At 35.7% G+C, this 17,397-nt stretch overlaps 1 protein-coding gene across 2 annotated transcripts in view; it reads right to left on the bottom strand.

The window, feature by feature from the left end:
* Window positions 1-8,291: 8,291 nt before the first annotated feature.
* ark2n (arkadia (rnf111) N-terminal like PKA signaling regulator 2n) overlaps window positions 8,292-17,397 on the bottom strand; it is a 22,872-nt gene continuing 13,766 nt past the window's right edge. The window contains exons 3-4 of one of the 2 annotated variants that reach the window (XM_016272733.1): window positions 10,520-10,613; window positions 8,292-8,873 (exon numbers count right to left, since the gene is read on the bottom strand). In XM_016272733.1, the coding sequence (XP_016128219.1) occupies window positions 8,708-8,873; window positions 10,520-10,613 (260 nt within the window). In that variant the 3' untranslated portion in view covers window positions 8,292-8,707. Of the gene's footprint in view, window positions 8,874-10,519; window positions 10,614-14,725; window positions 15,387-17,397 lie in introns of those variants that run through there. The other variant, XM_016272732.1, reaches the window with a different exon arrangement.

The following is a 17,397-nucleotide window of genomic DNA, read 5'->3' as shown; positions in this document are numbered from 1 at the left end:
CATGAGCAGTACTCACATAGCCTAATTAAGGTTACGCATTTAAAGTAACGACCAAGTGGCCAGCGGCAGACAGTGAGCATATGTTTGATCAATTTAGCCTTCTCAAATCATCACGACTTGACTAAAATAAAATCTATAGATATAAAACAGTTCAAGCATATAACAATTATATCAACAACAATATAACAATTTAGACGTTAAACCTAGATAAATGTGTGCTGTATCCAATAGTTTGCGCAGAGGCTTTGCAGGACATAGAGACGCCAGCGCGATCACTTGTGTTTTTTCAGTGGATACACCATCATTTTTGCTCATAAAGGTAAGAGTAATACATCATTTGTAACTGTAAAGGGTCTACTTTTATTTGTGTGCACTCACAATATCAACAAAACGTTGTGCTTTTATAAAATAAAGAAATCAAACATGATGCGCTTTCTGCCGTCTCGGTCTTGAACAGGAGCGCTTCACAAAAATGAACAGGAACTCAGCGAATACATGCCTCACAGACATTATACATATATCTATAGAAAGCTTTAAATTGCTACTTAACGAAATAAAACAAATCAAAAACAAAAACTCTTTCATTATGATCATAATCCATAAAGATGCACTTCTCTCTAAAGGCGCGTCTAATGAGGAGATGGCGAGTCAGGATCGACAACTTCATCCTTGCGACACCAACTCAGAAAACACTAGTTTATTAGTAAATAATTCAAATATCTCTTTACTGTTTCCCCCTGACGCATTTATGGTAAGTACTTTTGCCGATGCTTTGCGGCAAACTTAAGCCTATTGCGTGCATTTGAACGCAGAACTCTTCAGTTGCACCATACTGCTGCTGCGGGACACTAAACACCGTCGTAATTTCACAAAATTGGGTGTTATTTATGGGGAGTAGAATTATTTATTTATTTCAATGAATGTAATGGATTAGATATCATAATATTTAGGCTATAATATTATAAATCAGGTTGGTTTGTATTGCTGACTAATATGTAAATGATATGCGTGTGGCCCCCGAGACTTGCACTTGGACCATAGTGCGGCCCGGTGGAAAAAAAGGTTGAGAACCACTGGTGTACTACATCGATGTTTCCTGTCGGCTCAATGTTTGAGTGGACTTTGCTGTTCCGATGAGCATGAACGGTATACGAGTGGAGCAACTGAGCGTAGCACACACGCGCATAGAGCGGGATAATACGCAGAGCGTCACACCACGTGAAAGTGAAGCCTGAGCGGTGAACTCATTTTCGGCAGCCGGAATTTCGGTGCATCTCTAATTATTGGCGACATCAGAAATGGATATTATATAATAGATGCTTTTTTGAACATTTTAGCTATTTAAAAATATTAAAAAATGATTTTTTACACGGCACCCCTGCTCTTGACAGACGGCACCCCGGTTGGGAAACACTGACCTAAAGAACCTTTTGTGGAATGGAAAGATTCCATAGATGTTAAAGCTTCTTCATGGAACCATAAATACCAGTAAAGAACCTTTATTTTTAAGACTGTCTCATGAAGTGTGAGGTAACTGCTGTCAACACATATGACAGTTTCAGATTTGATGTTTGTATATGTTTAGGCCACCAGAAACATGATCAACCTGTTGCTCTGTGTTTAAAAAAATATTTTTTGATAGAAAGCACGAGCAAATCATAGTCAGACGGACACGGCCTGTTGGCCATAAAGGGGGCTGGTTGCTTTGAAAGACTAAACACTCCATATGTCAGTCCTTACCCATCCTGAACCCCTTCCCCCAAACACACACACACACACACACACACTGATTATCTCTGCTCCTTCTGTTCATACTTCTCACCACGATCCCTGTGAAGACCCTCAGCCTCTCGCTCTGCTCCTCCAATTATAAAATAACATCTCATTCAACATCAATTATGCTGCTTGTTATGAAGAAACATTTCTCTTACAGTCACTGTACTTAAAAGTATATTACTTGACGTCCGCCCAAAATAAACAGAATCAAAAACAGTCTTACTTAAAAACTTAACAACATTGAACCATGCGCAAATCCATGACCTTATCAATTCAAACTGCAGTTTAATGTGATCATACCGACAGCTTGTAAAAGTGAACAGACCAAATGAATGGCAGCTTTAAAAGAGATAGTATAACTCTCAATGTTCTGTTTATGTGAGTGAAGGGAATTAATCTCTCTAGTGTTACATACATTATAAACAAGAACAAACATTTAAAAACTAAAAGTCAATGAAAATAGCAACATTCGATCAAAAGCATTCAGAAGCTTTATGGTGTCAACAAAATGAAGCACAATTATTCTAATAGAATTAACTAAATAAAGTTCAAAATATGTTTAACTTGATGTCACACTGTAGGAAATGCCAATTACCCACAAAAAAGGTATGCATATACATTACCATTCCATACCAAACCAAAGATTTGGGGTCATTAAGATTTTTTTAAATAAGAGAATTAACATTAAATTGATCAAAAGTGACTGAAAAGACAATTATAATGTTACAAAAGACTTCTGTTTCAAATAAATGCTGTTCTTTTGAACTTTTGATTGATCAAAGAACCCTTAACTATGTTTCAGTTTCCACAAAAACCTTTGTTTTCAACACTGATAAACAGAAATGTTTCTTGAGCAGCAAAGCAGCATGTTAGAATTATTTCTGAAGACACTGAAGACTGGAGTAATGATGCTGAAAATTCAGCTTTGATCACAGAAATAAATTACATTTGAAAATAAATTCAAATAGAAAACAGCTATTTTAAATTGTAATAATATTTCACAATTTTTGCTGTATTTTTGTTCAAATAAATGCAGCCTTGGTGAGCATGAGACTTCTTTCCCCCCCAAAAAAATGTATTCAAACTGAATTAAGTCTCTAATAATATCTTGGCTAAAAATAGCAGAACTGAATTCATACCATCAAACTTTTTCTGAAGTAAAGTCAGCAGACACACAAGCTCACATTAGCATACAGCTGCGGGTGTCTGGATGAGGGAAAACTCCTGTTTCTTTGTCATTAGGGATGAACAGAGCCTCTTGTGGCAGCTGCCTAGCTGTGACCCCTGGGGGTCAGAGGTCACCGGCTGCTTTCCCACACTGCAGTCTGTATTATACAAAGTTTGGCTGTTCACAAGTGTAACACAAGTTTGTTAACTCATTCTAATAATAATAAAAACACACAAGAAATCACAATTGTACTCTTTAAATATCTCTATTTATTTATCTTAAAATAGTTTTATTTCTTCTACATAAATGTTTAAAGGAAGAAAGACTTGCGGAAGCAAAACATATGAACACTCTTTTGCTGTTAATTTAAAATACTGTCAAAATGAAACGAACAAAAATAGAGTAACAAGATTAAATTAAAGGGGAGGTGTTTTTCAAATGCAGGGGAAACCTAATAAAAACCCAAACCCCTCATATCACGTGACTTATATTGTGTTCAGTCGCACAGGTCTGTCCCTCTGTTCTCTGGATGTTGGATTATTGCTGTTTTAGGATTCTTAAATCGGTCTCGAATGACAAAACATTCCAGCAGGAAACACAAGATGCATGATTGGAGACTAAACACAGGCGAGGAGGATGATGTCGTCCTCATAATGATGTTCAGGTGCACCAGCACAATGCTATGAAATCTGAAACATAACATTTAGAAATGCTAAGAAATAAAGAGCCAGCTATGCTGCCTGGTGAGAACATTTGACAACATCAGGAATAGTTCAAATGTCATCTTTTACTCACTTCTATGTGGTTCCAAACCTGTACAACTTCATTCATGGAAAACAAAAAGAGAGAATTTAGCAGAATCACAATGTTCTCTTCCTTACAATGAAAGTTAATGGGAACTAATGCTGCTGAGCTCCAAAAACGTCAGTCTTCTAAAGCATTTCATTACACAAAAACGTAATTAAATACACTTCGTGGGAAAATATGTTTGAAAGACGTCTCTCCTGCTCATCAAGGCTGCATTTATTTGATCAAAAATACAGCAAAATCAGTAATATTATGAAATATTATTACTATTTAAAATAACTTTTCTATTTGAATATATTTGAAAATGACGCAAGGCTGAATTTTCAGCATCATTCCTCCAGTCTTCAGTGTCGCACGATCTTTCAGAAATCAGTCTAATATGCTGATTTGCTGCTCAAGAAACATTTTTGATTATTATCAATGTTGAAAACAGTTTCATTCATTTTTTCCCCCAGGATTCTTTGTTGAATAGAAAGTTCAAAAGAACATCATTTATTTGAAATAGAAATCTTTTGTAACTTTATAAATCTCTTTACTGTCACTTTCAATCAATTTAATGCAGCCCTGCAGAATAAAAGAATTAATTCCCTTTTTTAAAAAAAGTCTGAATGACCCCTTTTGAACAGTACTGTATATAGGCCATATGTATAATATGCATAAGTGAAAATGAGATTTGAGAGCTCCGGTTAAGAATATTTTCATTAAATATTGCGCTTTAAATTTGGAACAAAATGCACAAGTTGCATGAACTAGTTTAGTAGTGGTTTAATGTCACTTTTGGAGATTTACAGCATCTGTCCCCATTGATTTAGTAAATTCTACTAAACATCTTTAGTGTTCCACAGCAGAAAGTCAGTCGTACAGGTTTAGAACCACACGAGAGCGATTAAATGATGACTATTTTAGTTTCTATGTGAACTATCCCTTTAAAGTATCAGCTCCGAATGCATCTCTTTCATCCCGGAGAGAGCAGGACTGTCTCTGTGCTCTTTGCTAACACAGAAAGGACAGATACGACACAGTCTGGGAATCCCACTTTTAACTCTGAAAGGACTTCCTTTCCTTCACAGAAGCAGCCTGAACATGAGACAGCAGCTGGGATCCAGCAACTGCCGTCACTATTGAGGGCAGAGAAGACAAAAGTCTGAGAGTTTGAGAATGGAAATTGCTTGTGTTTGACTTTTTTGATAAAAAAAAAAAATCTCAGATGACATGAGAGCTAGTAAAAGAAGATAATTTTTAATTTTTGAATGAACCATCCCTTTAAATTTCTCTGCTACTATCAGTTTTCCTGCTTTGGAACTTTATTTTCCCTTTTTCAATAAGCTGTTATTCACCTCCTGTGATTGACAGAGGCAAAGGTCCAATCAGACTCTCAGAGGGGCGGGTCACAGTTTAAGGCGGGGCTAAGTGAGGCAAAATGGCCAGCTTCAGAAACGTCCTGCAGGGTTCGAGGGCGATACACAAGCTGAATAATTCACATTCAGGTAGTGAGTGCTCCTCACACACAGTGGTCTGACAAGTGACAATCGTGAGGAAGAAAAACAAAAGGAAATCTTTCTCTACATCTGATGGTAAACAGACTGAATATATTGCCAAGACTCAAAGTTAAAGGGACGGTGTACCCAGAAATGAACATTTTGTCATTATCTAGTCACCTTAATGTAATGACTTCTCTTCTGAGAAACACCAAAGGAGATGTTTTGAAGAATGTTCATGTTTCTCTTTTCCATTTAATGAAAGCATAGTGACTTCCAATCTCCATAAATGACAATAAAGCACCATAAAACTAGTCCACATGACTTTTATGCAGCTTACTTTTAATGGAAAAAATCAGCATGAATATTCTTTAAATCATCTTCTGTTTTCTAAAGCAGAAAGTAAGTCATATGGGTTTAAAAAGACATGAGGGTGAACAAATGATGACAGTTTTCATTTATTGGGTGAACCATCCCTTTAATACGCACAATTTTCAAGATGCATATTCATATTGCTCTTCGAACAAATGATTCATATATGTAACATCAAGTAAAACACAGCAAATATCAATAAATAGCTTCAGTGGTGTCTGGGATAGCATGATGCAACCATAGAAACATGTATATAAAACAAAAGTTGTGGTTAAACTGCTTTAAAAATGCAAATTAGACCCCATTTAGAACAAAAATCACTGTTTTTTCTCATCACACATTGATTGTATTCACAACAAGATACACCACAGTTCAAAAGTTGGGAATTATTCATATTTTGTAAAGAAGTCTCTTCTGCCCACCAAGGCTGTATTAATTTGATTAAAATACGGTAAAAACTGTAATATTGTAATGATTTCAAATAGCTGTTTTCTACTTGAATATGTAAAAATGTAATTTATTCCTGTGATCCAAGCTGAATTTTCAGCATCATTACTTCAGTCTTGTGTCACATGATCTTCAGAAATCATTCTAATATGCTGATTTGCTGCTCAAGAAACATTTATATCATCATCAGTGTTGAAAACAGTTGTGCTGCTTATTATTTTCATCTTTAAATGTCTTTACTGTCACCTGTAATCAATTTTATGCTGAATAAAAGTATTAATTTCTTCCTTAAAAAAATCCTTACCCCAAACTTTTGAATGGTAGTGTATCACTGTTGCTACAAATTATTACGTGGCAAAAATGGTTTAACATTAACAATAATAAGAATATTTCTTGAGCAGCAAATCAGCATATTATAAAACAGATAGTTCTGGTCCTTGATTCTGATTGGTTGAGAAGCTAAGTTAGTTCGAAGCTAAATTACTTTACTTTACTTCTGTGTGTTGCTCGGCAACCACTTTGTTGGAACCACAACTGTTTCTGAGGAACTACATTGTTTGGCGGAAGAATACAGTTTTTATTTATATCATTACACTTTATTTGCTCTGTTTTATTTTGTGAAACCTAATTACATATATGGAATAACCGTTTTATAAAAGCAATAATCCCCGTGAAGCCATGGTTTACGTAAGGGATAATCAACGGCTAGCCGTGCGTTAAAGGATTTTAAATGCACGGCGTGGAGGCAAAGAACCGCCCGACGCGAAGCGGAGTGCATTTAAAATCCTTTAACGCATGGCTAGCCGTTGATTATCCCGCTTATTCCATGGTCATTGGACAAGTTAAAACTAGTATTGCTCTTTGCAGCACAATATTTGAATGGGTAAAAATTAGTTATTTTCGTCAGTTACGGCACGTTAGCGTTAGTGTGCATCAATTAAAGCAGCGCAATAATATAGATCGGTGATTAAACTAACTTGGAACGAACTGTGCATTAAACGGTTTTACTGCATACCTGCCAGCCAATCAGAATCCAGTATTCAGACAGACCATGGAATAAAGTGAATTTATAACAGCTAAGGGGGTTTTAGGCAAAAACAACACCCCTTAGCTGTTATAAATTCACTGTAAACCACGGCTTCTTGGGGCTTATTGCTTTATTAGAATGATTTCTGAAGGATCATGTGACTCTGAAGTCTGGAGTAATGATGCTGAAAATTCAGCTTTGATCACAGAAATAAATTACATTTTACAACATATTTACATAGAAGACACTTATTTTAAATTGTAATAATATTTCACAAATATTACATTTTTTTCTATATTTTTTATCAAATAAAATCAGCCTTGATGAGCATAACTTCAAAAACATTAAAAAATCGTAATAATTCCAAACTTTTGACTGCTAGTGTATTTGAATAAGAAGTTCCATTGGCATAATAAAAGCAAGGGCCCGTTTCTATGACAATGCAAGATGTATGTAATGAACATGCTCTGAAAATCTCTAATGCTCAGGATACACACACACATTCGCACGTACGCAAATGCATTGTGAAAGCAGTATTGGGCGAGGAACACACACTCCAAGGCTTCTCCCCACACAGCAGAGCAGCATCAAACGATTGACAGTGAACACACACACGCAGAGCAGTGGGCCGCTCGCTCCGCTGAGAGTAAGACCAGCAGGTTTGCCTTTAGGTCTCGGCTAACAGCTCTTCAGCAGCTTAACAGGAAGTTACATCACAAAAACAGAGGGCTGGGGCGATTCAGCAAGCGACTCCTGAGGCCGACAGCAGGATCATGTAAGTGTGGCTGTTTTTTTCAGGGGGGCGAAGTGACTCAAAAGAAGAGAAGACGTTGAAATCTGAGGATGTGACAAAGTAAAACGTCCCTGATTTGCCATTATGAAATGACTGAAGTTTGAGGAGCGATTAAACGTTTTCGGCTGAATCTCACAAAAATGCCCCAAAATCATATTATTGATTTCGAATAGAGAAATAAACAGCATATTTTTTAGGATGATTAACATTTTCTAAATTTGACATTTTCATAAACACTCTAATGTAGAGCATCCATGATTTACTGTATTACAGAAAAAAAAAACATTGGCAAGGATAAAATTGTTTTAATATAATACATTTTTTTTTTAATTAAATAAGTACTTTTTAAAAATGACAATAACAATAAATGTCATAATTAAAAAATCTTAAAAGTACTAAAAAACGGTCTTGCTTGCTTTTGGCTAAATATAAATTCTATATTCTTGATTTTGGAGTGAAATATGACCAGTTTTTGTGAGATCAACCTGTTTACATTGAGTATTAACTTCTATAAGGAAACCCCATATATTGTTTTTAAGATTTTAACTTAGCTTTGATACCTGACTTTATCATGGGAGAACTTGGTACAGTATTTGCTCATTAACCATTACCACCCTATAAAATCTGCTGTCATTTATTCACATCGCTGTCTCACTCACAGTAGCAAATAATTCATCAGGCATATCATCAAAGTGTATCAGAAGCAAACATTGAGCAGTTTGAAGTGTTTTTCATTTAATGAAAGCATCATTCTGTGTTCTGGTTTGAGTCACTCGGCCCACCAGTCACATGTATATGAGTGTGTATCTAAGCGTGTGAGTGTATGTGAGTGTGTTTGATCACAGCAGGTATCTGTGCCGGTCTTCATCCAGTGTCAGATCCACCACCTCAGGAGGAGGAACCCAGCCGGACTGCGCCGAGACGGACGTCCACTGAGCCGGAGCTCTCTGCTTCCAGGAAGAAAGCGACTGGATCACTCCGCCGCGAGGAAACCTGGAGACCACGCTGAAAATAACAAAAACATCAGAATTCAGAGTAACTCGAAAAATGAAATAAACAGGGTTTCTGCTGGTCTTAATCCACCCTTCCACATATGAAGTCTTAAATATGAGCTCAAAGTTGTACATTCTTGGCAACAAATGCTGCATATAGTGCAAAAAATGAATAACTTACTTGGTATTTATGCCTTATTTTACAGTTCAGATATGTAAACATTCTCAAATCAAGAAAGATTTAGGCCTACTTGAGTTACAAAATGAAGATATGAAGTCTAGAGCTTTCTGAGAAACTGAACAAAATAAAGTGACTATGCTTAAAAAAAGAACATATGTGTCAAAGGGGTATTCCCTTTGAATTAAGTTCCCATGGGCAGATATTTTTTTCTTGTAATATTTTTCTCACAGGCAAATATTTGCTCTGGATTCAGGCATAAACTCAATTTTGTTTAATTTCAAAGGAAACAAGATTTCTTGTGTTATTTTATGTCTCAGGTGAGTGTATCTTGATTTAAGAATGTTATTGGAAAACAAACACTGAGAATGATATTAACTTTTTGCAGTGCATGCAACATTCGATGCCATGACTTTATGAAATAAAGACTTTCTGCTCCAATTTAATGCCTTCATTAATGAATTAATACTTTTTAAGAAAACCCTGTAAATGCAGAAAGTTCATGATACCCAACACATTAAGAAATTCTAATGAATTGATCCCTTTTGTAACGTACTAAAATTAAGTAAAATCCTATTTCCTCCTATTTCATTTAAACTGAAATCCACTTACAATAAAAATGACGTTGGAAGGGTCACTTTAAAATAAAAGAATGTTAAAAGTGCATATACAAATGGCTAGAATCAAGATCAGTTTTTTTTGCATTGGGTGTAATATAAAGCATTATACTGTATATATAGGAGCTGCAACCAGTCATTTATTTATTAATCACTTTTTATGGCTTTTGCTTCTAAAAAATAGTTGTGTGGTGTAACCAATGATTTTTAAGGATTTTTTTTATAATAGTCCAAATATTCAGTGTAGTTTCACAATTACTACAAGGTCATGATACATGATACATTCTACAAGAATTGTTGTTTAAATGTAGTTCTGTCATGACAACTCTCGGAGGGATTGGCATGGTAATGTACATGACAATGTTAATGTGTTTGGTCTTGGCGGAATAGATCTGCTATGCTGCTGCGGCGGCAGAGCAAGTACTGAGACTTGCTACTGCCAATACATCCACAATATGCTGCTGTGAGCATCTAGAGAAATTTTGCTGCTGCAAATATAACATACATGAAATAACCCCCATATAGCATACACGAATCACCTCGTAGCAGATCTATACAGGTGGAGCTGGGGAAGGTGGAGGGTTTCTGAAGCAAGCTGCAACTGCTACAGCAAACACTAGTCATATATTTGAATGTTGAGCAGTGAGCTCATTGGCTACCGATACAGGAGAGAACCAATCAGCTATGCCATGTGATAATGATGTCATCAGGTCAGAATGAGTTAGACCTATCGGACTGCGCCATCTAGAGTTTCATGCCAGAACTCTGTATTTAAACTACCAATTTATGATGTGCATGTTATTGATTACCTAGTTAGCATATGAATACTACTAAATGACTGCTGAACGACGAGGATTGGCTCACCTGGCGTTCTCTTGAACTCCAACGATCTCCACTTCACTGTCTGTGGACGCCAGACTCACCTGAGATGGCTGGACTTCTACTGCAGTGACTGCACCTACACAAACAACACACTACATTCAGCAAAACGACAAAAACCCTACAGCTTCAACATTCACTGCCATCCTCAGAATGAAATGTGAGAGAAACTGATGTAACAAGATTTTGTCAACGGAAAAGGGTGAAATTGTACAAAAATCACAAAATGTCTCTTTGGTAGTGCAAGGGATTGTGATCTAAATGCATGTATTGATGCACATTTTTGAAAGTACTACAAGTTTGCTAATCTAATATTAGTATGCGAGTTGGGACGCAGCCATTGCTTATGAATGTACAGTCAAACTACAGTAGAAACGAACCTGAGAGCGACTGCTGTTCCTGTTTGGAGTGAGTGTCTGAAATATAGTGTCCAATCACTGCAGGACCCACTGCAACACACACACACGCCGTTCAAAAGATTCGCCACCATATCTGTACGTGCATAATTCTGCTGTGCCATTTATTTATTAGTCTAATTAGTTCTAATCTATATTTCCAAATGCTGGATTAAAGATTAAAGTGAAACATTGAGTGTTTTGCTTTTAGGTTTTAACTGCATTTGCAGCATGCTGCCGACTGCCACAGATAATTTTATTATTTCCTAAATAAAAAAGGAAATTTAAACAGCATTTACATTAAATGCACAATACACATTTTGCAAGCAATAAAGCATTAACCCTCATTCTGAACAAGATATTTTGAAGAATGCTGATGGTAGGCAGTGACTATTTTCCATACTATGGAAGTCAACAGCTACCGCCAACTGTTTGGTTACCAACATACTTCAAAGTGTCTTCTTTCGTGTTCAACAGAAGAAAGAAACTCAACCAGGTTTGGAAAGAACTTGAGCGAGAGTAAATGACAGAATTTTTATTTTTGGTGAGCTATTCCTTTAATGTTATCTCATTGGACTAAATCTCACTGACTTTGCTCAAAAAACTTCCCTAAAAATTGATAATTTAGTATTTTTTTGGGACATTACACTTGCGGCGTTCACAGTCAAAAATTAACAAAAAATTGCATAGAAGTTTCTCTTTATGCTATATTATTACCAAATATCTGATTCAATCTTTTTATCAACTTTTTTTTTTTCTTAGCACAGGTTTTGTATTTCTTTTTTGAACTGCATCATTGATCTAAGCTCAGTTTTTGAGTGAATACTGACAAAATTATCCATAAATAATGCTTTGTTTCACTGGAAAAAGTGTTCAGAATCCCTTTTTTCCCCGCAATGCAACATTTTCTAAGAGAAAGAGGATATTCGACAGTAAAAATGTGTAAGGACTTTATTTTATCCATCAGGAATTGAATGTATGTCTCTCTATTATTGAAGATTTTAAGACTACAAAGACAAACTTTTTCCTTTATAGAATAATGTGCACTGATGAACTGTTCCTTATAAGACCAGGAGGATGTGTTATTAAAGTAAATATGGTCAATTTGTTTTCAAAAAATGTTCTACAAAATTATAGTCTGTGATAATAGACCCATACATGGACATTAAATGTAAACTACCTGGATAATAAGGCTATGAAATTCAGGCAAAACAGATTAATGCTGGTAAAATACTTGTATATTTATTTACTAGCTAACGACAGAGCAGATATCACACGTCAATAATGTGTTACATAGACATGAAAACACAACTGAACGTCACCTGGCACACTTTTACGCTTGGTGAGGCAGTAGTATAGGACATTAAAAATAAAGAAAACATATTTGGAACAAATAAAAATACATCTATCTCTGTTTACTCATTTCTTGGTTTCTAAGGAAGGAAGGAAATTCTGTCCTCCATCTAAAACATTATGACACTAAACTTAGTCAGCCTGGTAATTATTACACAAAAAGACATAAAAACGTAAACAATCTCCTATCAGACACTCTATACAGTAAAGCAGTACAGCAAATAGCTTTCAAGTCCTCCTGTAAGTCCGTAACTACAGTAAACCTTGACTATGAGTGTTTGTGTTAGTGTGGAGGAAGCACATGACGGGCGAATCTCATGAAATCTGGCCAGCTCATATTTCCCCCTAAAATCAAAAAGAAACAACATTAAATTATATTTGGCAATATAATTAAGCCTATCTATATGCATATTAATAATTTTGAAATTGTGACATTAACAATTAAGAAGATTTTGCTGAATTTTTTTTATCTCATTGCAGTAGCATGAAAAAAAAAATTATATATTTTCCCCAAATATTACAATATTCAAAGTAAACTATTTATATATCAGTTTTTGTTGTCTTGCATTTAATTAGATATATATATTTTTTACATTAAAAAAAAATATTGTATTATAGGATATTTCAGAAACCACAAAACAATGAGAAGCACCAACTCAAAGTAAAAACAACCGGATGCATTACAGTAATTAATGTGCATAACTGTCACTAAAATTATTTCAAAATGCATTAAAAGTTTAGGCTTTGTTGTTTTAATGTAAACATCAACGTTGGGGTAAAATACGACATGTTTTTATGGAAATCACCCTTAAATTGATACATATAGCCAAAAAAATGATCAGCATCTCTTGCTTTAGACATTGTGTCCAGAAGTAGTGGCAGAATTACCTGTTTATTGCATGTGCATCACGGACTGTTTCTATCAGTGTTTGATGTTCGTTTGTGTGTCGTAAGTTAGTATTTAGAACAAAAACCTAGGTACAGGCTGTCATTACATTACAGCTCTCTGTTGTCAGCTTATATCATGCATATTCCACTTTGGAAGAAGCGATTCAATAAGAACCTAAACCAATCCACAATGCAAACAAGAGATCTTTGGTAGACATGCCTTTTAATTAGATATATATATTTTTTACATTAAAAAAAAATATTGTATTATAGGATATTTCAGAAACCACAAAACAATGAGAAGCACCAACTCAAAGTAAAAACAACCGGATGCATTACAGTAATTAATGTGCATAACTGTCACTAAAATTATTTCAAAATGCATTAAAAGTTTAGGCTTTGTTGTTTTAATGTAAACATCAACGTTGGGGTAATATACGACATGTTTTTATGGAAATCACCCTTAAATTGATACATATAGCCAAAAAAATGATCAGCATCTCTTGCTTTAGACATTGTGTCCAGAAGTAGTGGCAGAATTACCTGTTTATTGCATGTGCATCACGGACTGTTTCTATCAGTGTTAAACCTAGGTACAGGCTGTCATTACATTACAGCTCTCTGTTGTCAGCTTATATCATGCATATTCCACTTTGGAAGAAGCGATTCAATAAGAACCTAAACCAATCCACAATGCAAACAAGAGATCTTTGGTAGACATGCCGGCCCAGATGAAGACAAAAAGACACATGGCAGTCGATGCGAAACTTCAGAATTCTCTTGTGGAAATAACGTCATGAAACAGTTCTACAGGCAAGACAAATGATTCTTTTAAATGATTCATCTCCAGGTGAGAGGAAGAAACTGGCTCTCCCAAAGAAATGGGATCGCAAAGGCACTGAGTGTGGAGGGCGGCCCTGAGATGCCAATATAAAACAACACAAAATGTTAATAGAAGACAGACACATGAAGTTAAAGAAATGGTTTAAGAAATTAATTCTTTATTTATTCATCCTCATGTTGTTCCAAACCCATATTAAATTATTTCCACTGAATGCCAAATCTGAATTTTAGAATATTCAGGCTCTTTTTTTTTTCTACAAAGGCATCTGCGTCTGTCAACCTCGAAAAATGGAGGGGAAAAAAACAGCATAAAAGCCTTCCATATAACTCTATATTTTTATTAAATATCTTTTATATTTGTATAATTCAATTAAACTTTATTTTAGCATTTCTAGAGCCAGGGATTTTATAGGCTTGTTTTCCCCGTTATGTAAAACAAAAACAAAAAAATCACCCATTTCATTTCTGATTAACTAATATATATATATATAAAAGGAAAGTTAACTGAAACAGACATCAGACATTTCTCCTTTGAATTTTGTTTACTAAAATGATATACTAAAATAAATAAACAAAAAAATATATAAAAAATGTGAACTTGTTTTATATATATATATATATATAAATAATTCTAAATGTATACACATAAAAACAAAACTACTAAAAATGACAAAAACGACAATGAAAAATATATATTTTTAAACCTGTCTGGAGCTTGACAGCCTCAGTTTCTTGTTCACTTTCATCAAATTACCACAATATTCCTCAAGAATTCACATTTTGTGTTGCATGCAAAAAGCCAAATGGGTTTAGAAAGGCATGAGGATGAATAAATGTTCCATTTGTAGGAAAACTGATCCTTTAATAGAGAGAAAGAGATAGATGTGGAAGCCAGAATGAAGATGAATTTAGTAAGAGATAAAGAGAAAGTTTGTGCACTGTCCTAAGCCTCCACTTCAGCGGTCGAATTGAGTCGGCACAGTTGTGTTGCGTCAATGTTCTTTAAACGTTCGGTTCAGATGGCTCTGCGCTTCCATTGACACCGGCAGTCTGAGGCGGTGGAACTGTGATGGCGCTGAGTCGAGCCATCTGATAGGCCGCCAGTGTTTCCTGCGACTCCGACGATGGCAGGAACGAGCTAACGTGGCTCCGCCCCTCTTGATTTTCGCTGGACGAAAGGTCATCGTCTGAATGCAGGCGGGTCAGTCTGTCCATCCACACACGAAAGCGCTCCTCGGTCTGTCTCTGCATCGCGGCAAATCGTGTAAGAGCTTCCTCCAAGACACCGCCCAGGGTTCCGCTGGCCACGCCCATGTTGAGTTGGCCCCGCCCACGCGCTGATGCTCCGGAAGCGTCGGCTCGACGATGGCCAGCTTAAAGACAGACGGCAGTGCCGAGAGAGAGACGTCAGACACACAGGAAGGCAGAAAGCTGCGGCGTTATTGCGTGCACACCGGCGAGCATGCTGGGACAATCATGCAGCTCTCGCAGTGCATTCTGGGTACAGTTCACCAATGGTCACATGCCTAAAGATGGCTTAAAGATCACACAGTGAAGAAGATCCCAGCTTTTTAACCATTTTAACACCAACCAACCCTCAGAATATTACATGTGAAGAAATAAAGACAGACTTGTAACAACTAAAGAGATATCTGAAAAACTAGTCAACTACTACTGCATCATTATGCTTGTTCAGAGACATATCAGAGAGCAGATGAATTTTTTAACAATAAATGCCATCCTGAGAGATAATCAATGAATAAAAAGGCTAATCAACAGGATATTACGCAAACCTAATCAAAGACCTCACGAATTATGCATAATAACAGGAATGTTAGGAAGATGATTTTACAAGCGCTAGCTATTTTTTAAGGTGGTGAATGTGTACAAAAGAAGAGCTTAAAAGACGAGGATGAACTTAGAGGCATAACTTCAGGGGAAAATACCTTAGAGACACTGCTTGTGTTGTTATCGATATCTAAAACTATTAAAAAACGGATTTTGTTAACTAAAATAAAGCTGAAATAAAATCATACATAAATAATACTTAAATATTAGATGAAAAACTTAATGTAACTTGGAAATGTTGCCTTGACAATTAACTGAAATAAAATGTTGAAGATAAAATTACTAACAATACTAAACGTAAAACTGAAATTAAAGCTATACAGAAATAACAATTAATAATGACAAAAGCACATAAAATTACTAAAACTAAAAATAAAACAAAAACACAAGCAAATTCAAAATTGAAATGAAAACAGAAAAATACAAAAATTTAAAATAAATTTAATTTAAATAAAAAGCCAAATATTAAAAATAAAAGCTAATCCAAAATATGAATACTACAGTACTATATAGTAGTTATAATACTAAAATAACACTGCTGCAAAAGCATCTGATTTAAAAAAAGAAAAAAGAAAAAAAAAAGCTAAGACTTAAAACTGGAACTACCAAACAGGCCTTAAAACTATATAAATCTGCACAACTAATATTACAATATAAAGTTATGATATGCTCCACAAACAATCACATATACTGAGATTCAACTCCTGCCATGCCAACAATGTGGCCCCAAAAACACCCCCTGGTGGTCCCACAAGGACATGATGCATATCCTAACTAACAAGTATATGTAGAAGAATAAATCAACAAAAAACTGCAGACACATTACACACACACACAAGCCACAGATATAGGACACAAAGACAACAGATACTGAGGCAACTGAAAGACAAGTCAGAATGAAGAAAATCTTCAGATATTCTATTGCAAATCTTTCATTAAATACCTGGTATAATTTACCTCCAATTAGGGATGTAACAACGTACCGGTTTTACGATAAATCACGATAAAATGCCCTGACGGTTAGTATTACCGTTTAAAATTTAATTATCATCAAAACCGTGTTTGATTATCGCAATTTTGAAAACTCGCGATAAATCCTGTCCAGCCAGCATCAGTCTGACGCAGAAGCAGCATGCAGTGTTGTTGTTGTTGTTTTTTGCACGAGACGAAATGGCGGAAGGCAGTGACAGCGCTCGGGAGATTTTTCAGCCATCTAAGAGAACCAAATCGGTGGTCTGGTCGTATTTTGGCTTTTACAAGAGTCCTGAAGGCAATTTAATCGAGGACGGTCACCCTGTCTGCCGATCTTGCAAGAAGAAAGTCGCTGCAAAAGGGGCAAACGTGTCAAATTTGCTCAGCCATCTTCGTGACCACCACCCACTGTTAGGCTATATAGCGAATGCAAGGTAACTTTTACCTAGGTATCAAAACTAACTGGGCAAATAATTGGACAAAAAATATTGATTAGAGATTAAATATTTCGTTATCTCACTTGTTTAACGCAAAGCTTCCGCGAAGAAAAGTTCGCAGCAAGTG

This window comes from Sinocyclocheilus grahami, unplaced genomic scaffold, assembly GCF_001515645.1.
Source record: "Sinocyclocheilus grahami isolate Dianchi unplaced genomic scaffold, SAMN03320097.WGS_v1.1 scaffold73.1, whole genome shotgun sequence".
Taxonomy (NCBI): domain Eukaryota; kingdom Metazoa; phylum Chordata; class Actinopteri; order Cypriniformes; family Cyprinidae; genus Sinocyclocheilus; species Sinocyclocheilus grahami.
The sequence above is the reverse complement of the archived record's forward strand: the minus strand, read 5'-3'. Positions and strand labels throughout refer to the sequence as shown.